The sequence below is a fragment of the Erinaceus europaeus genome, chromosome 2, assembly GCF_950295315.1.
Source record: "Erinaceus europaeus chromosome 2, mEriEur2.1, whole genome shotgun sequence".
In the NCBI taxonomy this organism is placed as follows: Eukaryota; Metazoa; Chordata; class Mammalia; order Eulipotyphla; family Erinaceidae; genus Erinaceus; species Erinaceus europaeus.
This window is the reverse complement of record NC_080163.1, coordinates 92761334-92784065: the sequence shown is the minus strand read 5'-3', so window position 1 is coordinate 92784065 and position 22732 is coordinate 92761334. Positions and strand designations below refer to the sequence as shown.

At 36.6% G+C, this 22732-nt stretch overlaps 1 protein-coding gene across 5 annotated transcripts in view; it reads right to left on the bottom strand.

The window, feature by feature from the left end:
• Nucleotides 1-22732, bottom strand: part of PALLD (palladin, cytoskeletal associated protein) — an 811300-nt gene that overhangs the window by 253148 nt on the left and 535420 nt on the right. For all 5 annotated transcript variants that reach the window (XM_060184240.1, XM_060184229.1, XM_060184234.1 and 2 more), the window contains one exon: nt 8068-8246. In XM_060184240.1, the coding sequence (XP_060040223.1) occupies nt 8068-8246 (179 nt within the window). The remainder of the gene's footprint in view (nt 1-8067; nt 8247-22732) is intronic.

Sequence of the window (22732 nt, the reverse complement as noted above, 5' to 3'; positions counted from 1 at the left end):
CTCAGGTGAGACCTTTGCTTTCATAGGATTCTCTAATTCCACTCCAGGTAGTTCACTTTCTAACAAAGTCCCAAAACATAGATACAGACCAGGTCCCATGAGATAGGGCATATGTTCATGTCTCGATAAATTAGGGCAAAACATATACCTGAAAGCAAAAGATCACAATAGTGTGCAGTGAGTCAGTATGAAGTTCATAATGAAATAGTGTCTATTTAGACTTAGATACTCTCCTCACCTATTTCCTATTATACTTCCCTCACTCACTCCCAAGCTATCCTTATCAAAGCAAGAATTGCAAAAGCTGAATAAGGGCAAGAGACTGGCATACTTTAATGATGACTCAGTAATCACTATCAGGCCACCTCATCAGCTGGGACCTTAATCATGGAGTCCTGAGATTCCCAAATGGACTTGATGGGTCTAGACCTCGAATAAATCCCTCTCTCCATTGTTACTGGTCATCTCTATCAGGAACAACAAAATAGACCCTTTTGTGGGCCCCCTTAGGACCTTGCCCTCAACTTGGATCAGCAATAATAGAGAATGTTCCATACTCCAAAGGGAGGCTGTACAACATACTCTATGCTACACCCAATGGGGTTTACAGTCAACAGTATTTATACATCTTTCTCATATTTGGGAGCTACTCTCTTCCCTTCCTTGATCCAGCTTTCAGGTCCTCTTCCCAGCCATGACATCACTTCCCCAAACAATAACTTGGATCCAACTGCGTATCAGATCTCAGGATCAGGGGGAAAAAAAGAAAAGAAAAACTAGTATAGCCACAGGCCCTTTGGAATGTAACTAAAATATACCTACTAGCTATCTACAAAATGGAGACCATCCCCAACTCTTCATCTGCACTACTACAACCATTAGGTTCATGATTAGTTAACAACTTGTCTTTATATGTTAACTCTCTTCTCAGCCACCAGGTTCCAGATGCTAGCATGATGCCAACCAGACTTCCCTGGACAGACAACCCCACCAATGTGTCCTGGAGCTCCGATTCCCCAGAACCCTGCCCCACTAGAGAAAGAGAGAGGAAGGCTGGGAGTACGGATTGACCTGTCAATGTCCATGTTCAGCATGGAAGCAATTACAGAAGACAGACCTTCCACCTTCTGCATCCCATAATGACCTTGGGTCCATACTCCCAGAAGTTTAAAGAATAGGAAAGCTATCAAGGGAGGGGATGGGATATGGAGTTCTGGTGGTGGGAATTATGTGAAGTTATACTTCTCTTATCCTATGGTTTTCTCAATGTTTCCTTTTTATAAATAAATTGAAATAAAAATTAAAAAAGAAAGAAGAAAAAATAATGAAGATTATGTTTGGTATGATTTTAAAATTTGGTCCTATATAATTAAAGGTGTCAGAGTATCAGAACACTAAATTTTGTCTCGAAATTTGAGAGAGAGAGAGAGAGAGAGAGAGAGAGAGACTGGGATTGACCTGTCAATGCTTATGTTCATAGGGGAAGCAATTACAGAAGCCAGACCTTCCACCTTTTGCATACCATAATGACCCTGGGTCCATATTCCCAGAGGGATAAAGAATAGGAAAGCTATCAGAGGAAGGGATGGGATATGAAGTTCTGGTAGTGAGAATTGTGTGGAGTTGTATCCCTCTTATCCTATGGTTTTTTTTTTTTTTGTCAGTGTTTCCTTTATATAAATAAAAATTAAAAAAGAAAGTTATTACAGAATCTCAAAAGGACCAGAAATCAGGGCAATAAATAGCTAGTGGTTAGCCTATTCCAAATATTTAAATCACTGTTCAAAAATTCCCTCTGATTATCTCTATTTACAAAACTATCCTTTCCTTTTTTTTTTCAGCTGATTTTCAGAGCAAGTTAATGAACTGAAAATAAGGAGACATTTCCTAATTTGTGTACACCTGTTCAACCCTTGTGAAATCTCAGTGTCACCTTCTATTTCAGATGTCAGAGAAGTTCTTGTAGATAGTGGCAGTTCCTATCTCCTTGACTGTGCCAGCAACTCCCCTCCCCTCCCTTTCCCTCCCCTTCCCTTCCTGTCAGTGCCTGTCTTCCCACTCCCCTTCAGCCTCCTCCTTTATTCATGTGTTTTGCAGTTGCTGGTCAGGAAAAAATACCCTTGTCTTACATTTAACATTTTTTTCTCTGTATTTACCAAGCCATCACTTTCCTTTTTTTTTTTTTTTTTTGATGTAGATGCCAAATTATAAGAGGAACATATTTCAGTCCTTGCAGTTACTATTAGTTCCTCTAGTATTTATCCACATAAATACTAGCCATTTTTTAATTTAATTTTTTATTTATAAAAAGGAAACATTGACTAAACCATAGGATAAGAGGGGTACAATATCACACAATTCCCACCACCAGAACTCCATATTCCATCCCCTCCCCCTGACAGCTTTCCTATTCTTTAACACTCTGGGAGTATGGACCCAAGATCATTGTGGGATACAGAAGGTGGAAGGTCTGTCTTCTGTAATGGCTTCCCTGCTGAACATGGGCGTTGACAGGTCAATCCATACTCCCAGCCTGTCTCTCTCTTTCCCTAGTGGGGAAGGGCTCTGGGGAAGCAGAGCTCCAGGACACATTGGTGGGATCTGTTCAGGGAAGTCTGGTCGGCATTATGCTAATGTTAGCCATTTCTATATAGCCTTCCACAGAACAAAGGAATTGAATGCTCTTCCACTCTGCTCTATTCCAGTGATGGAGTGCATTGGAGATTCAAAAATTAATATTGTTTTAAAGCTGTTCTCTATTTTACAAATTTAACTGACTTAAAATATTCTTGAAGAATATGATCCCATAATCCACAACATCAAAAATTAAGAAAAAGCTCATGTGCAACACAACCAAACAGATATTTTGAAGTATGTCCTTCGGAAGTATATTTCTGTGTATGTATATTTAATATATTTAAATAATGAAATGATCTTGTGCATATGTATAATCAATGCATTTCTGCTATTTCATAGATTGTGTAATGCCTCCCTATGCCAATAAATTACTATGGAGTTCATGATTTTCTTTTGTTAGTTTTTTATTATCTTTATTTATTGAATAGGCAGCCAAAAAATGAAAGGAAGGGAGAGAGAGAGGGAGAGAGACAGAGAGATACCTGCAACATTGTTTCACCACTTGTAAAGCTTGCTCCTCCTGCAGGTGGGGACCAGGGGCTTAAACCTGGGTCCTTGAGAACTGTAACATGTGCACTCATCCCGGTGCACAACCACCTGGCCCTGACGACTTCATAATTTTCTAGTGGCTTTTCAGATATATTTTTGTGTGGGTATACTGCAATACTATCATTTCATCCATTAACATGTTTCTAATTTCATTTTATACATGCCTACCAAAAGCTGTGTAAAATAATAATATAATATATAAAATGCCTGCTTCTCCAGTTTCTATGGAAACACTATTTTATTCTTGTCATCTGACATGTTCCTAAATCACCTGTATTTCTGAGTGAAAGCAAACTAAATGAACTCCACACACCTTCAATATCAGGAAGCAGGTTGTCTTCATGAAAGCTGCTATCAACCATTTAAAACACATGCTGAATTTCACAGATCTCACCACGGAGTTAACCTTCTCAGCCTTCAAAATGTAAGGAGTGAACATACTCTGTGGCCTGCACATTGCTAACTTTCCTCCTTTCTTCCATAGTTGCTATAATTATCAGCAAGTAAGTAAAGAATCAACTACAATCTCAGACTGGAGTAACTGAAGCAATGCCAACTATTTGAAAGTTTGTTTATGATAAATGGCTATAAAAACTTTAAAAAAAATTAGGTATAAAGGATATTTAGTAACATGGGCAGATTCTTGTGAACAAATATGTTAAACAAAAAATAAGATTCAAAATAGTATGTAGAGGGAAAGCTACACATAAGGAAAAGACTGGAAATTTGAAAATACTGAGTGAATGGTACAGGATAGTAATATTATATGTGATTTTATGTCTTCTTTTTATTTATAAGTTTTAGATTTTTTTAAATGAAACTATGATGTTTTTTAAATTCTTATTCTTACTTGTGGGCATTGCTTTTGGAAATTAACTCATTCAATTATATCTATATATATATATGATTTATTTATTACTGGATAGACAGAAAGAAATTAAAAGGGGAGGGGAGATAGATAGATAGATGAGAGAGAGAGAGAGAGAGACCTACAGCCCTGTTCACCACTTGTGAAACTTTCCCTCTGCAGGTGGGGACCAGGGGCTTGAACCTGAGTTCTTGCACACTATAGTGTATGTGCTTAACCAGGTGTGCCACTGCCTGGCCCAAGTCATTCAATTCTTACAACTTTATTTTCTCCATGTGCAGAAGGAGAAACTGAAGCACAAAATTGATGAATAACCATCCAATGTCATGTAGCAAGAAACCAAACTAGCTATAAAATATTTTTAAGGTTATTTTAAAAATAAATATATGAGGAATGACCAAAATCATGCTTAGATTCCATTAGTTTCCCTTAAGAAGATTTCCAAATCCAACAGAAAAAACTTATGCTCAGAGAGGCTTTTATCCCTATTACTTCGATCAACAGGAAGGGTTACTCATAAAACACATCAACATGCTTTAAAATGGGTAGGGGAGGGGATAAGGAGTTCTGGTGGTGGAAATTGTGTGGGGTTGCACCCCTCTTATCCTATGGTCTTGTCAGTGTTTACATTTTATAAATAAAAATTAATATACATATGAAAAAATGCTGCTTACAAGGGACATCCATTATACCTCACTATTCAAAGCACAGAGAACCTGTAAATATCAAACAGGCTTCCCCTCCAACAGGCTTCATTCTCAAGTATTTCTGATCTCTTCCACACCTTTTATATACTTGCCCATTCTTTTCTTCATCCAATCTAATTCCTCATCCACCAGTTTGGGCTTAATTCAGATTCCTTTATCCTACAATTCAGGACCACAATTCTACCTTTAGAGTTCTGGATACTATCGCGTGCAATCCACTTTATATTCAGGAGGGGGCAGGGGTGGTGAAAGTTTTCTATGTCTACATTTATCTCATCTACCTTCGCTATTTATATAGAGAAATTCTTGGGAATATCTCTCTTCCTTCTAGTCCTTGAATGAGCCTCACTCACCTTCCTTTTAGTTCTTATGTAGTTGAGGTTTCACTTCCTTTCTCCTTTTCAAAGGCTTGGTTACCTTATTCCCACTCTCTTCTGTATGATTTCTATTTTCTCTCTGGAATTACTTTCATCAGCATATAAATATACTCTGGTGATTCTAATATGAGAACAAGTAAGCAAACATACTGCAAACACTATCTACCCCTTACACACATTCATACCTTTCCCAAAACCGGCTTGCAGATTTGTTGGTATTTAAACAGAACCTTCCCAAAGTGATCTATTTTTGTTGATACTGATTTCATATTTTGCAACTTTCCTTCTTTCACTTCATTTGATCTTTAGTTTTTCTCTAGGTGCTCCCAAACCCTTTTTGTTAAGCTCATTATTAGATGAAACATCATCTGAAACAGCTTCCCTTACTCCACTCTGCCTCATTCTCTCCTACTCCTACTCTCTCCTACTCCTTCTCACTTTCCTTTGCTGGCATCGCCTCTGGGAACATCAACATGTTCCTCTGGGAACATCTGGGGGCTTAGACTCTGTTCCCTGTCACTTCCCTCACCTATTTTCTCTTCCTTGTTAATATACTCACTAATATGTATAGTCCCATAGCTTATTACTAGCTACGACCTGATGGTTCCAAATATATATATATTTTTTCCCTCACCCTGTAGTCTAGACTACATTTATATGTTTAATTAACAACTTGACAAAATCCACCATCATTGTTTTAGTTCTGGGCACTAAATATATGTGGCATATAGAACTAAAGTAGCTAATCTATATTATACTAAAAGCAGAACAAGATTCCAAGTTCAGAAATTTCCACATAAAAGAATCAAATTTAATGAAATAAATGTTAAAACTATGTTGTGAATGTTTGGGGTCTGCCAGATTTCATAAACTAGTTTTGGAGGTAGAGTACTAATTCCTTTTATGAAATGCAAAGTAAGTATAGCTTAAATATCTTTTATGTTAAGTTTTGTTTTATGTTAATTTGTACCTTTGTTACAATCTAAATACTACCTTATATAATTTATTATAAAGTATTATTTTATATTCTTTTTTTAAAAAGTATGCTATATGTATTGATATTGTAATGATCCTAAGTGATTAAGATGGAGGGGAAGTTGAGATAAAGCTCTGTTATCAGTCAAAAAGCAATAATTTGTTAATAAATTTTAAAGTAATAACAGAGTATGTCCAGAGACATACTCTGGAAGTTTAGTTACAGTCATGGTATTCTAAAACACTTCAAGAAGTCCTTCACATAGCCACCCTTGGTTAGTAAGTACTGCTAATTTATCAAAGCTTGTCTTAATTTTTTTTATTAAACTTTTTTAATGTTTTATTTATTATTGGATAGACAAAAGGAATGAGAGAGGAGGAGGAGACAGAGAGAGAGAGAGAGACAGAGAGACAGAGAAACATCTACAACCCAGCTCCACCACTTAGCCACATTGCCTCCTGTTGGAGGCAGAACAAAACAACAACAAATATGGAAACAGGAATACACAGACAGCAAAGATAGAAAATACATATGACTAGAAAGACACAGGTCTAGAAAAAAAATGAAAGAAATCAGAAAACTCATTATGAAATCACTACAAGAAACTAAAGTTGAGATTCAAGAATTCAGTGATAATTTTACAATAGAATCATAAAGTTGGGGGGGGGGAATCCAACTCTAAACAGAACTGCAGGGCCTAAAGGAAACTCTGCAGTTTAGGTTGAGGCAAGGCCTCGGAAGTAGACTTAAGGACATGGAGAAGAACATCAGCACTGGAGGACACAACCACCATACTCTGTGGATTTAAAACTCTTGGAGAAGAAAGATTTTTTGTAAAAAAAAAAAAATGAAACACTTCTCTAGGCAACAGCAGACTCCATCAGAAAGATGAACACCAGAGTTATTGCTATCCCTGAGGAAGAGGAGAGGAAGAAAGGAGCAGAGGATACATTCAAAGGAATTTTCCAGAATATTTTCCATAGCTGAGCAATGTTCATAATATTGATATCCAAGAAAGGGGATACACACCTAAATTTTTGAGTAAATGGGAGAAGATATTTGCACATCACACATCAAATGATTACTATCAAACGTCTATACAGTATTGTTATAAATATATAAAAGAAGCAAAAATAACCCAATAAAAAAAGTGAGACAAAGAACTAAGCAGACAGTTTTCTAAAGAAGAGAAACACATGGCCCACAGACACATGAAGAAATTCTCCACTTCACTTATCATTAGGGAAATGCAAGTTAAAACTACACTGAGATACTGTTTCACAACTAAGAGAATGGTTTACATCAACAAACCAGAAAATGACAGGTATTGGAGAAGTTGTGGAGAAAAGGGAACTCTACTGTATTGCTAGTGAGAATGCAAACTGTTACAGACCCTTTGGAAGACTGTATGAATAGTCCTTAAATAAAAAGCCAAGTACTTTATGATGCATCAGTACCACTCCTGGGCATTTATTCAGTGGATACTCAAGTACTAACTAGGAGGGACATATGTACCCCCATGTTCAGAGCTGCATTATTCACAATAGCCAAAGAGTGGAAGCAGCCTAAATGTCCATGATCACATGATTGGCTAATGGGATATATACTCCACAGAATATTACTCTTTGATCAAAATGATGATATTATGTCCTTTGGGGCAAAATAGAACTGAATGTGATTATGCTTAGTGAAAACAGACAAACAAACAAACAAACCAGAAGCAAGCAAGCTGTTTCTAAGATTTTGTGAAAACTATGGAATGCTGGAGGGTGAGGATACAGAACTTTGATGATAGGTGTGGTATGAAACTATACATTTTAATCTTATAATCTTGTAACAAACTATTAATAAGAAATAAAATTATTTTTTAAAAAAGAAAATAATTCACAAGGAAGCCCTATGATACTTAAAACTAGACCTTTAAGTTGCCTTTACCAGGCCCCTCTTGCTTACCTTCAATGAACACTTCAGCAGATGTTGTGTCTGAACCACTGGGGTTTGTAGCCAGACAGGTATAGCGACCTGTGTCGTCCTCAAAAGCCTCTGCTATGGTCAGGGTGTGCAGATCTCCACCTTCACAGTGGATTTGAACATCAGGTGTGTTGTATAGCTCTTTCCCCTCACAGAACCATCTGCAGGCCAAATGGAGGTCCAAGGATAACAGAGAGAAAGAGATAGAAAGGAAACGGTGATGTTTAAAATAATAAAATAGAAGACCGTATATAAACAAACTAGATTCTAGGTAATAAGAGGCTTGTGGTTTTGTTGTTGTTGTTTTGTTTTGTTTTGTTTTGTTTTGTAAAGATCTGTATCAGTGTGACTGATGGAAACTCTACATTTTGGACCATGAAATTAATGACTAGACAATTCCCATAGGTTTTCTCTCTAAAGAATCTTGTATGTTTTATCATATTTGAAATAAAGAACACATTATCAAGCATGGAAAAACTATTTCAACCACAGAATAAATTCAGCCACAGATCAGAAATTCAACATATCTCCTAAAATGTTTTTTAATAAATATCTCTTGTATTTATTAAATTTTTATCTGTTACTCTTATCTGAAGAAAAATATGAAAGTAATACAAATATATCCCTTAAAATGCCTAATGTATCAAGGAAAACTAACCATTGTGTTAAAAAGCCATAGGCAGCAATATTTTTGTTGACCCTAAGACTTCTGATCAGCTGAGTAGTAACATATTTAATGTCTCCCACATTTCTGCGATTTATGAAGCTTTTTAACAGACTGCCTGGCTTTCAACTTGTAGTTGGATATAGCATTTGTGCCATAATTCATTCTCATTGGTCAGCACTTTTCCTTTCCTAAACAACCAAGATGTTGGTATGGGAGGCAGCAAACTACCTGACTATTTAAACACACGTCTCTTTCACACTTGAAAAAAATTTTCCTGGCATCTTAGTCTCTCAACAGGATTTTTATGCACATACACACACATACTACACACACACACATGCACACACATAATGCTGCCTTAAAAACTCACATATGATTTACTTTTAGAGAAATACATAGGAATATGCTACTTTTGATCAGCACCTAGAGATTTTTCTCTGACTTTAGTCATCTATAAAATTCTTTGGATTAAAATAAACTCTTTGGACTTAACATTCCTTTTGTGGCAATATGGCACTGAAGAGTAACTGCATACTGAGGGCTTAATATAGATATATGTCTAGTTTTAATCAAAAACAAAGATGACAAAAATCAGTGTGTTGCTATTCAGAGTTACTGACTTCAGAAACTATTTGAAAAATATGGTACACTTGAAAAAGCAAAACAAAACATATAATTTGGAAAATTGAAAATAATCTTTACAAATCCAGACAAATGAGCATCCTATGAAATGTGATTTGTATTAATTTTGAGGAAAATTAGAAGGGCTGAATTTTCTGGTTCAAGGGTATTTTTTGTGGTTTCCTTTGTTTACATATAGTCTTAGAAAACATGTCAACCTAGATTTACCTTGTAGTGTTTTCTGTATTTTGTCCACAGTGATAGTCTACTTCCTCATCATTGACTGACATGTGGCTCAAGTCTCTTAATCTCTATATATCCAACAAGCTATCTTTCTATAGTCTATAGCAAATGAAAGCTCTTGAAACTCTTCCCTACCTATCTCATTTCTTCAACTTCAGATTTTTCAGTAAGGCTTTTCATCTAATATGGTATTGATTTTTGTTTCTTCTTTATTATTAGTTTCTTTATCTTTGATAGGAAAGAGAAATTGAGAGGGGAGGTAGAGAGAGACAAAGAAAAAGAAAGACATCTGCAACACTGCTCCATCTCTAATGAAGCCTCTCCCTTTCAGGTCAAGATTGGGTGCTTGAACCTACAACCTTGACAATGGTAATGTGTATGCTCAACTATGTGCTCCAGTGCCCAGCCTCCTGATTTTATTTTTCTATCATTTTTGTATTGATATTCTGTTCTTACAACTATCTGTATGGGGTTTCCTGTCTGCTCTAAGTCCCTTAAGTATTGTCTGGCTACTTTCCTTTGCTTATACTTCTGTCATGTTGGAATTCTATTAGCTCTTCACTTATCCCACCACTTAACCACCAATCCTTAGAATCAAGCTAAAAGCTACTTTAACAGATGAAATTCATGCTTGCTAAACAACTGCTATGTGGAAGGCACTATATTAAATACTACAAGAGATGGATTATACTTGGTAACCATTGAAAGTAGTTGAAGTTTACAAAGTAGACACAAATACTACAAATCAGGCAGCCGACCAAAAAAAAAAAAAACTTTAAAATGCATAAAGAATAACAAGACAGAATTATAAGAAAAAATATATATACACAAAATTTTTGCCCAATCTTATTAAAATTGGGCAAAGCATTTGAATGTATATTTTCTCTTTCTTTCTTTTGTTTTGTTTTGTTTTGTTTCCACGGTCATTGCTGGGGCTTGATGCCTGCACTATGAATCCACTGCTCCTGGAGGCTATTTTTCCCTTTTGTTGCCCTTGTTTATCATTGTTGTTATTATTATTGTTGTTGTTATTGCTGTCGTTTTTGTTGGATAGGACAGAGAAATCAAGAAAGGAGGGGAAGACAAAGATGGGGGGAGATAAACAAACACCTGTAAGCCTGCTTCACTGCCTATGAAGCGACCCCCCTGCAGGTGGGAAGCCAGAGGCTCAAACCGGATTCCTTACACCAGTCTGTGTGCTTTGCACCATGTGTGTTTAATCCGTTGGCTACCACCAAACCCCAAATGTACATTTTTCTAAAAGCAGTACTGATGGCCAACAGGAACTCATATCACTAATCTCCAGAGAAATGCATATCAAAACTACAGGTGTCTCTCTGCCTCTATCTCCCACTCCCCTCTCATTTACTCTCTGTCCTATCAAATAAAATAGACAAGTGTTAAAAATATAGATGTCAACACACCTCACACTCCACCAAAATATCATCCTTCTCTATCATAGGGCACTACATGATGAACCCACCCAAAATCCTCACCTCCCCTTCTCTGACTCCCTAGAACTGCTTAGTAGACCCCAACAGTCCATTGAGATTTCAGCCTATAATGTCCCCTGGTATTGTTGCTTAGGTTCCACTGCTGAGTAAAATTACCTGGCATTTTATTAATATTTTAATATTAACATAAAATATTAATAGTAAAATATAAATACTTTAACAGAAATTTAATTAATATTAATATTTTATTAATTATCCTTCTGGTTTATTTCATCTTAAAAGGTTCTATCACAAGAAAAATGTTTATATATAGTGACTCAGATAAATGAGACTGTGATCATTTTATAATACAAATATTGAATTATTACATCATATACCTGGAACAAATATATCAATTGTATCTCAATAAAAAAAAACTCTACCCCTACACTTATGGGGACATCTAATCTTTGACAAGGGGACCCAAACTTTAATAGTAATGGAGAAAGACTCTCCTCAACAAATGGTGTTGGACAAATTGGGTTGAAATGTACAGAAGAATGAAACTGAATTAAAGCATTTCATCAAACACAAAGGTAATCTTCAAATGGATCAAGGACTTGGATGTTAGACCAGAAATTATCAAATACTTAGAAGAAAAAATTGGCAGCAATCTCTTCCATCTAAATTTTCTTTTCTTTCTTTATTTTTAAAATTTGTATTTTACTTGTTTTGGATAGAGACAGAGAGAAATTGAGATAGATAGATGATAGATAGATATGCAGACAGACAGACAGACCTGTAATACTGTCTCACCTCTTAGAAAGCTTTTCCTCTGTAGGTGGGGACCAGGGGGCTTGAATTCAGGTCCTTACACATGGTGATATATGTGCTTAACTGGGTGTGTCACCACCCAGCTTCTCTATCTACATTTTATAGGTATCTTTAATGATAGAAATCCAATTGCAAGGAAGACTAAAACAGAAATAAACTATAGGACTACATCAAATTGAAAAGGTTCTGAACAGCAAAAGAAACCTTCACTCAAACAAAGTGATTCCTTAAAGAATGGGAGATCTTTACATGCCAAAACAAACATCAGACAAAAGGTTAATAACCAAAATAAAGAGCTCACCAAACTCAGCAACAACAAAAAAAACAAATGACCCCATTCATGAATAAGATTGTTCTATGAACAGAATAACCACTATAGAAGAAATCCAAAAGGCCAACAGACATATGAAAAAATGTTCCAAGTCACTGATTGTCAGAGAAATGGAAAGTCAATACTGAGATATCACTTCACTCCTGTGAGAATGTCATACATCAGAAAAGATAGCAGCAAGAAATTCTGGAGAGGTTGTAGGGGCAAAGGAACCCTCCTGTACTGCTAGTAGGAATGTCAATTAGTTCAATCTCTGTGGAGAGCCATCTGGAGAACTCTCATAAGGCTAGAAATAGACCAGCTTTCTGTTCCTTTTCCAGCCATGATATCATCTCCCAGACAATAACTTGGATCCACCTGCATATCAGATTTCAGGCTCAGGGGAAAAAAAAATAGTATAGCCACAGGCCCTTTGGAATATAAAATATGCCTACTAGCTAGCTACAAAATGGAGTACCCTCCAACTCTTCCTCTGCACTATTCTAGCCTTTCAGTTCATGATTGATCAACAATTTGTTTGGCCTTGTATGTTAACTCTCTTTTCAGCCACCAGGTTTCAGATGCCAGCTTGATGCTGACCAGACTTCCCTGGACAGACAACCCCACCAATGTGTCCTGGAGCTCTGCTTCCCCAGAGCCCCACTCTAGTAGGGAAAGAGAGAGACAGGCTGGGAGTTATGGATCGACCTGTCAGCACCCATGTTCAGCAGGGAAGCAAGTACAGAAGCCAGACTTTCCATCTTCTGCACCCCATAATGACCCTGGGTCCATACTCCTAGAGGGATAAAGAATAGGGAAGCTATAAGGGAAAGGGATGGGATACGAAGTTCTGGTGGTGGGAATTGTGTGGAGTTGTACCCCTCTTATCCTATGGTTTTGTCAATGTTTCCTTTTTATAAGGAAAAAGAGAGAGAGAGAGAAAGAGAGAGAGAGAGAGAGAAAAGGAGACAGACCACTGAAGAATGAGAGTGAGAATAAAAAGAAGTTTGTTTTAAATCCTCAAGATAAAGGGATAACCACTTGCAGCCTAAAAAACAAAAAAGAAAAAAGAAATAAATCTCCTGTATGACCCTGCAATTCCTCTTCTGGGGATACACCCTAAGGAACCAAACACACTCATCCCAAAAGATGTGTGTACACCTATGTTCATAGCAGTTCAATTTGTAATAGCCAAAGCCTGGTAACCTACATGTTTAACAGATGAGTGGCTGAGAAAGTTGTGGTCTATATATATTCCATTTTAATGGAATATTACTCAGCTATTAAAAAATGACAACCTCACATTTCTTCACCTCATCTTGAATGGAGCCTGAAGGAATCATGTTAAGTTGAGATAAGTCAGAAAGAGATGGATGAATATGGGATGATCTCACTCATGGACAAAAGCTGAGAAATAAGAATAGAAGGGTTACACAAAGCAGAAATTGAACACTTTTGATGTATTGCACCAAAGTAAAGGATTCAGAGGAGTGTGTCAGGGGGGTGCTTTCAGTTCCTGGTGCATGATGATGGAGGAGGACCTAGGTGGGGGTCTATAATGTCTTACTGAAGACAAAGATTTTATACATGTACCAACAAGTGTATTTGCTGTTTACTATAAACCATTAATCCCCCATAAAAAAGTTAAAAAAAATCTACAACAACAAGCATGCAGAAACGCAGAAGAGGTTTAAGAGAGGATTAAGTACTTTGGTTAAATGTGCTCCACTGAAAATCTCTGTCAAAATCCCCAAAGGAATGTAACATCTTGTATTACTGGTATTACTATACACTCCTGTTAACTTACAGTCTCACATATAACTATTTAATTAATAAAAAAATAGAAAAAAAAACAAAATCTCTGTCAGAATTCCCAAAGGAATATAACATCTTGTCCTCTCATAGATCAGCAAACATATAGCTTGCAGGCCCACTGACTGTTTTTATATAGTCCATGAGCCATAGAATAATTTTTATTTTAGTTTAAATCTAATTTGCTTATTTAATGAGAGAGAAACCTGAAAAGTGCTTATGCTGGGCTGGGGATTGAACCTAGGATCTGCAAATATGGTGTACTAGTTCTGTGCACCCCCCATCCTATAAGTAGTTTTTATTTACTTATATATTTAAACAGATTTTATTTTAATGCAAGAGAGAGAGACCAGAGCATTGCACAGCTCTGGTTTATAGTAATGGCAGGGATTGAACCTGGGTCCTTGGAGCCTCAGATATGAAAATTTTCTGCATAATCACTACACTGTTTCCCCAGCCATGGTTCCCCACTCCACCCTACCCCAACCCCTTTTTTCTTTTTCCTGGAGTCTTTTCTTTGAAAATGAAAATGAACTGAACCTCTTAGAAATTGTATGTAAAGCATACAAAACAGGACAAAGTGAAGATTTGGTAAATGCTTGGCACAGTTGATAACCCTCTCCTCTCTTTCCTTATCCTCTGGTAGATTCTTCACTAACTGATCAGAAAGTTCCTTACTTGTGAAACTGAAAGTCTCAGAATCTTGGGCATGGTCACTAGACTACAGGCAAATGAAATAGACATCTATATTAAAACAACTGTTATCCTAAACTTGCTTTTCCTTCTAGAAGATGCATTCTCCCACTTTTCTAGAACCTGAAAGCTGTTCCTATTTATTATGAAGAAGGTGTGGAAAGATAATTTGGTTGAGATGGCACTTTGGGATGTAGTGCACTCCTTTGGCAAGTGAGTGACCCAGGTTTGAGTCCAGCTCCGTCTCTCCCTCTGCCCCAAACATGTTAAAGGTAGTTTTGTTGCTGTGACCTCTTTTACTCTTTTACTTCTTCGCTTTGCTGCCTCTCTGTCTCTACATAAAGAGAATGACACACACACACATACACACACACACAGAGACAGAGAATGTAAGAGTTTCCTTAGGTAAAATTCCACTTGAGGACACTCCAGATGGTTTTCCATTTCCAGTACTTGGAAGCCATTTATCTAATGGACAGAACATATTAGGAACTGGGTAGCACATTAGAAAATCAAAATCCAATCGCATGTACATTTCCATTCTGTACCTCTGATAAATTTAACCTTTGATTAAACCATAAATTTTCTAATATATAAAACAAGATATATAACTATAATATCACAGTTAAGTTCTCATACCTGGGAACACTGAGTTCTTAAGAAATTATATAGGGAGTCAGTCTGTAGCACAGTGGGTTAAGTGCACATGGCACAAAGCGGCACATGGCACCCCGGCTCCCCACCTGCGGGAGAGTCACTTCACAGGCAATGAAGCAGGTCTGCAGGTGTTTGTCTTTCTCTCCCTCTCTCTGTCTTCCCCTCCTCTCTCCATTTCTCTCTGTCCTATCCAACAACGATGACAGCAATAATAACTACAACAATAAAACAACAAGGGCAACAAAAGGGAATAAATAAAATAAATATTTAAAAAAACTTGCATTAATTGGCAATAAATGTCAAAGGGTTGGACCATTTAATCATACTACTCATTTTTCAGTCACTTATTCCTATAGTTTTCAAGGGTCATACTGAATATCAGCCTATGCAGGACTTGATGAGTGGGGTACAGATGTCTATTAAACTGAGTTTGCTATTTCATAGGACCAGTAGCAGGTGACAGTAGATAAGAAAATCCAATTATAGATAAGGAAATGCTGTTATTCTGTTACAGAGAATCACACTACTTCAAAAATCTTGAAAATTGGTTTTGGCTTCAGATTCGCAAATTAGGTTTGCTTTGGATACAATATTTAAATTGAAATTTTATTAGGAGATAGTACTGATGGACGGACTTCATGACCTTGAGATTTGCTTTTCATTTGTAAAAATTACAAACATAAAATCAATTTATAACTTAAAGCCCTATAAAACAGTGTTTTCCCAAGTAGAACCTGAACTGAAATGTTGTACTAAAGTAAAAGACTCTGAAGTGCTTGGGTGGGGAGAATACAGGTCCAAGAAGGATGACAGAGGACTTTTGGGGGGTTGTATTGTTATATGGAAAACTGGGAAATGTTATGCATGTACAAACTATTGTATTTACTGTCAGGTGTAAAACATTAATTCCCCAAGAAAGAAATTAAAAAAACAACAGCAGTGTTTTCTTTATACAGTTTTGTGCTGGGAATCACATCTTGCTAGTATGTATATATTTTTCTTGTTGCCTGTGTCTTTGTTATCAGGACTGTTTATCATGCTAATCTAATCTATCATGCTAATCACATGGTGCCAAAAACTAAAAGATCATATTATAGCACCAGAATATGTGGTAGGACTGAAATTCAAGAAGTGTTCTACCTAGAAAAACTCAAGTTCTATATTTTAAGATGTTAAATGTAACTATAGTCTTGGTTAGAGGTCAAGTGTTGGTGGAAAAGTGGCTGTCTAGTTGCTAGTCAGGAATTGTCTGACCATGAATCAAGAGGGATCAGAAAGATAACTAAAATTAGGTGGAATCACAGCTGCTTCTAGAGCAAGTGGTTGTCTTTGAAGAAAACATACTTGGGTATTGTAAGAAAAACACAAAGTTTACTTTCCTGGTGTGGTCGCTCTTTCTTCTACAATGCTGGCAATTGCCAATGACAGTGGGATGTAGATGAAACACTACCTGAAATTGGAATACATGTCTAGGAAAGCTCAGAATACTGGTTATTCACACTGGAATAATACTGCTTGTTTTAAAGGAAAAACCAAACTTCTAGGTAAGAGAAACTAACAAATCCACTGGCAAAGTACAATGTATATTTTTCAAGATAGCATTATTAATATGTTCTTTAAGAAAGTTACAAATTGCTTTGCTTGGTTTATAATCTGACTGATAAAATCTAGTCTAATTCTACCACTTAAAAATAAAGACTTCATGTCTGTTTCTTGTGGTAGCTTTACTTCTTTGAAGCACAACTATACATCATGGAAAATTCATATGTCATTTTTTAAAAAACATCTGGCTTTTAAAATAAACAAATCTGACTTATCAAACTTATAAAAGCTTTATCCATGACTTCTGACTGCTGCTATTCTCCAGCTTGACTGAGGAAAATGGTAACTCTTAGAACTCAGTTAATAGGAACCATGATGTGCTTCTTAAATAAAAAACGTTTAAACACAGTTGAATTTTTTGCTCCTTTAAATCAGTTTCCTCTTACTCATGAAAGATGTATATTTTTGCTTAACTTCACCAATTCGTACTTCCTGAGGAAGAAAAAAAAAGTTATCTTCAAAGGGATGTCAATGATGATTACAAGTGCTAGCAGCCATAAGGCTCTATGGAAGCCTGTATTTAAGAAAACTAGAACAACCAATTTCCTTAATACTATTATAATGAAAATAAAGGACAAGACCCTTCCCCCATCCACACACACACCAGACATCAATGGCTCAGCAATGGTTATATTTTCCAGGTGTTCCTTTCTCCCAGAGGAAGGCAGTGCATAGGAGAACCACTGAAGCAAAACCAGCAAGTTCTACCCAAGATGAATTTTGTTTACGTACAAGCTCAAAATCAGACTGTCTGCAAATAGTGGATTTCATACATCTTCAATTAAACACAATTAATTTTTATGGAGTGTTTTTTCTTGTCACTGAACATTTCTTAATTTTTTACATGTGTTCATCTGAACCACAAGACACACGATGCTTATTCTGTCATGTGGATTTATGGACAGACCAAAGTGAAATTAGTTCTTGTCTAAATTTACTGTGGCTGTAATTTCATGACTGCTTAGCTAGAAGGCTAATAGCTAAAATTGTGTGGACCACAGATGTACTTTAATATGATGGCACAAAAGAGACCAATAAATGATTGTGTTTTCAAAATTCAAAGCCCAGGAAGTGATAAAACAGATTTTTAACCTAAAGTGGATTCATGTCTAGCAATTCTTTCCTTTAGTAATCACTTTATCTCCAAAGGCCAAAAAAATAAGCTAAAATAGAGGGAGAAACAACTCAAGTTGGACCACATCAATAATGATTTTATTTTCTTTTGTTTTGAACTTTAAAGGTACCTTCATGTCTGAACACTATACATATACATATACATATACATATACATATACATATACATATACATATACATATACATATACATATACATATACATATACATATACATATACATATACATAATTTATGCTTCCAGAAGCTGTTAAAATCTTAGGTAGTCTCTAATATTTTCCACATTATCATGTAGTAGAAAGTATCTCTAGGGCTGGCAGCCAGCCTTCCAGGGTTCTGGCTTTGACTGATCCGTAGACCAGTTGAGCTGAATGATGGTTAGTCATTCATTCTTGGGGGGGGGGGGGGGAGCTGAGTTCTCTTATTTGTAAAACGTAACAAAAGAGTAAAACAGTCCTTCCTCCAATGTGTCCCAAGAAACTAGTTCTATATCAAGATGACAGATACCACTGAAAAGGACTTCTTCCTAGGCCAAATAGGTTTAACACTAGGAACACTAGGTTAAACAAAGTTAAATATCTGTCTTTAGGAGAAACTTTTTAGAACTCTGTGCCACTACACTGCATTTCCAAGAGAGAGAAATGGCAGGCATCATTCTTTAATTATTTTTTAGTGAATATTTTTTATCCTTTTTTTCTTATTTATTCCCTTTTGTTGCCCTTGTTTTATTGTTGTAGTTATTGATGTTGTTGTTGTTGGATAGGACAGAGAGAAATGGAGAGAGGAGGGGAAGACAGAGAGGGAGAGAGAAAGACAGACACCTGCAGACCTGTTTCACTGCCTGTGAAGCGAACCCCCTGCAGGTGGGTAGCCTGGGGCTCGAACCAAGATCTTTATGCCGGTCCTTGTGCTTTGTGACATGTGCGCTTAACCCGCTGCGCTACCACCCAACATCCATCAGGCATCATTCTTAATCTTACCTGACCATGGAATATATTGTTTGAGTATCATGTTGAAGTATTTGTGTCATGTGGAGTATGTTTTGGAAGACACGGTTGACTTATCACTAAGATCCCATCTAACTCTATAATAGCGGCACTTAATACCTGGCCTACATTTTACAACTACTTCCTCTAGTGCTCACAAAATATATCAGTAATAAGGTAAAACCTCTTTTCACTGGTCACAAATTTGGTATAGAGTCCTTCTCAGGTCAGTGACTATAAGATAAGTAAAGTTGCCATCTGAGGGGAAACATGTTTACCATGTTTGACTTAGCAGTCTATGTTTAAATATAGTATTTTAAAAATATTTGCAGGCCATATATCACATGGCAGATTAGTATTCAAGATACATAAAGAACTCATGTAATTCAACAACAACAACAAAACAACCCTTTAAAAATTAAGCAGAAGAACTGAAAGATACTTCAAAGAAGACACACAGATGGGTAATAGGCACATGAAAAAAAATGCTACTTGGAAGCCGAGTAGTGGTACACTCAGTTAAGTGTATATATTACCAAACCCAAGTACCTAGGTTCGAGGCCCTGCTCTCTCCACCTGTGTGTGTGTGTGGGGGGGGGCACTGCATGAGCTGTGAAGCAGGTCCGTAGGTATCTTTATCTCCCTCTCCTCTCTCAATTTCTCTCTGTCTTATATTAAAAAAAAATGGGGAAAAATGACTGCCAGGAACTGTGGATTCATAGTGCTGGCACTGAGCCCAGTGTAACTGTGGTAAGCAATAAACATACAAACAAACAAACAAACAAAAATGCTACTCAGGAAATATCATCAGGGAATACAAATCAAAACTATAATGAGACACCACTTCATACTCCCGAGAATGGTCTACATAAAAATGACCAGAAACAACAAGTATTGGTATGGTATGGAGAAAAAGAAACTCTTTTACTCTGCTGTTATAAATTAATATAGTGTGAAAAACAATGTAGCACTTCCTCAAAAATTTAAGACTAGAATTTACTATGTCATCCAGCAATCCCACCCCTAGGTATCTATGCTAAGAATAGAAAAAAAGATATGCGGGTTGAGTATTGGTGCACCTGCTTGAGGGCACATGTTACAATGTGCAAGGACCCAGTTTTAAGCCCCCAGTCCCAACCTGCAGGGGGAAAGCTTTGCAAGTGGTGAAGTAGTGCTGCAGGTATTTCTCTGTCTCTCGCTCTCTATATCCACCTTTGGCTGTCTCTCAAATAAATAAAGATAATAAAAATTAAAAAGATATATGTATGCCTATGTTAATTGCAGCACTATTTATAACAATCAAAATATGGAGACACCTAAGTGTCAAAAGACAGATCAGTGGATAAAGCTGGGCTATCTATATACAATGGAATACTACTCAGTTATAAAAAATAAAATAAAATAGTGGATTTTGGGAGTTGGGCGGTAGTGCAGCGGGTTAAGCGCACGTGGTGGGAAGTGCAAGGACCAGCTTAAGGATCCCAGTTCCAGCCCCTGGCTCTCCACCTGCAGGGGAGTCACTTCACAAGTGGTGAAGCAGGTCTGCAGGTGTCTATCTTTCTCTCCCCGTCTTCCTCTCCTCTCTCCATTTCTCTCTGTCCTACCTAACAAGACAACATCAATAACAAAAACAATAAGAACTACAACAATGAAAAACAACAAGGGCAACAAAAGGGAAAATATATTTTTAAAAAATGGTGGTTTTTGCAATAGCAAGTGTGAATCTTAAGAGGATTATGTTAAGTAAAATAGATCAGAAGAAAGACAAATACCAAGAAATGTTACTCACATGTAGAATTGAAGAGCAAAGAGATAAAACTATATATGTAAACAGATAAAACTATATATATATATATATATATATAGTTTTACATAAAGCTTTTATATGTAGTTTATATATGGCTTTAGAAAAAGATTCCTCTACTTGGATTTTGACTACAGAACTAAGGTTCCCAAAAGGTGAGGAGAGGGAAGTAAAAGGTGGGCGGTTACTGATACTTTGGTGGGAAGTGTAATACCTTACATTTGAAGAGAGCCTGAACTTCTAAGCTTCCAAAACTTACAGTGCTAATAAGCCAACAGAACTTTAGTTAGAAAGCAATTATGAAGTTTAGTTAAAAATATTTTCTATTTGTGAAATACTGGATTGCTCAACTCTCACCTATCTTTCGTGATTAACTCTTAAGAATTTCTTTTGAAGAAGTACCATTGTATCACAGTACAGAAGACTGCTAAGTTTCCCTCTCTCTTTGGAGAACACTTAAGGTGATAACATAATCTACTGTACAATACAGGACATTTCTGAGAATGAAGCTGGTTACCGTGACTACTTAGAGAAATAAATGGAGCCATTAAGAGGCAAAACCAAGATACACAGTTATCTTATTTAGAGTTAACTGCAAGAACAACCTTCTACAAAATGGGATTTTGGCTCCAGTGAATATTTTGACTCTTTACAAATGTGATTCATTCCCATAAGCAGACACAGTATATTTCACAGTGTATGAGGAAAAACTTCCCAACCCTCCTGTCACTCAGTCACAAATTCTCAAGTTACACCTGTTAGCTAAAAAACAGATCCCCTTCATCAGTTTTCTCTGCAAGCACAAAAATAAGTTAGCATGACCTGACAAGTCTCACATCAAAGTTACCTAGGTTGTGAAAATTTGTACTAAGTCTTTCCAAGCCTTCAAAGCATTGAGGGAAAGAATGGATTATACAGGGAGCCTGAGAATGGGAAATTGCATACATAAAACAGCTAATGTGCACATTCAGCTATTTTGTTGCTACAGTTATGAAAGGTAATTATTAGCTATTGTTGGAACTTGGGTTACATTCCAAAGGGGATAAAATTGGAGATGTTTTATTAGACAATGCTGTCAGTCTTCTATGCTTTTGGAACTTGTCCATGGAGATACAATGATTACCTCAGAATTATGAAACCCCGAAAGGATTAAAATCAAAATCGGGAATGGGGCAGCAAGTCCTCTTGGTATCTTTAACTCCATATAGACACTGACACAAATCAGTTAATGAATGGACTCTTAAAAAGCCCAATAACTATTTGCAACTACATAGGATACAACTTATTTCTTAGCAGTGGAACATCTTTTCCCAAAATCAAAGTACAAGAGATGTTATGTGCAATTTTTCCTAGTTTATTAGTCAGCCCTTTAATTTCCTGCCTATTAGACATGCTGCTAGCTAATCATAATTGAGGACAAAGGAGCAGAAAATAGAATAGAAGCAGGTACAATAAGGACAGATATCCTTTTTTTTTCTTATTGATAAGCTGAAACTTTAGAAAAACAAAGAGTCTGCTTCCCCTACATCTTTCATGTCTTCTCCAAAGAAGATGTCCTTGCCTCCAAGGCAACGAGGGTAGCTTCAGCCTCTGAGATCTGGTGAACATTCTGGATAAGGGGAAGGGAATGTTAACAGTGGCTTCCTCAAGCAAGCAGTGTTCTGGTTGTAATCTTCTCTAATGATGTTTAAGTGTTTCTGATGTACTCTCTGAGAAGCCACAAAAAAAGACCCAGAACAGCGAGAAAGCAAGAGAAGTTAAACTATCCACCAACCGGTGACAATTAGAGGAAAACCTTTTTTTTCTCTCCAAGTTAAGGATTTTAGAGCCACCCTCCTTTCCCTTAATGCT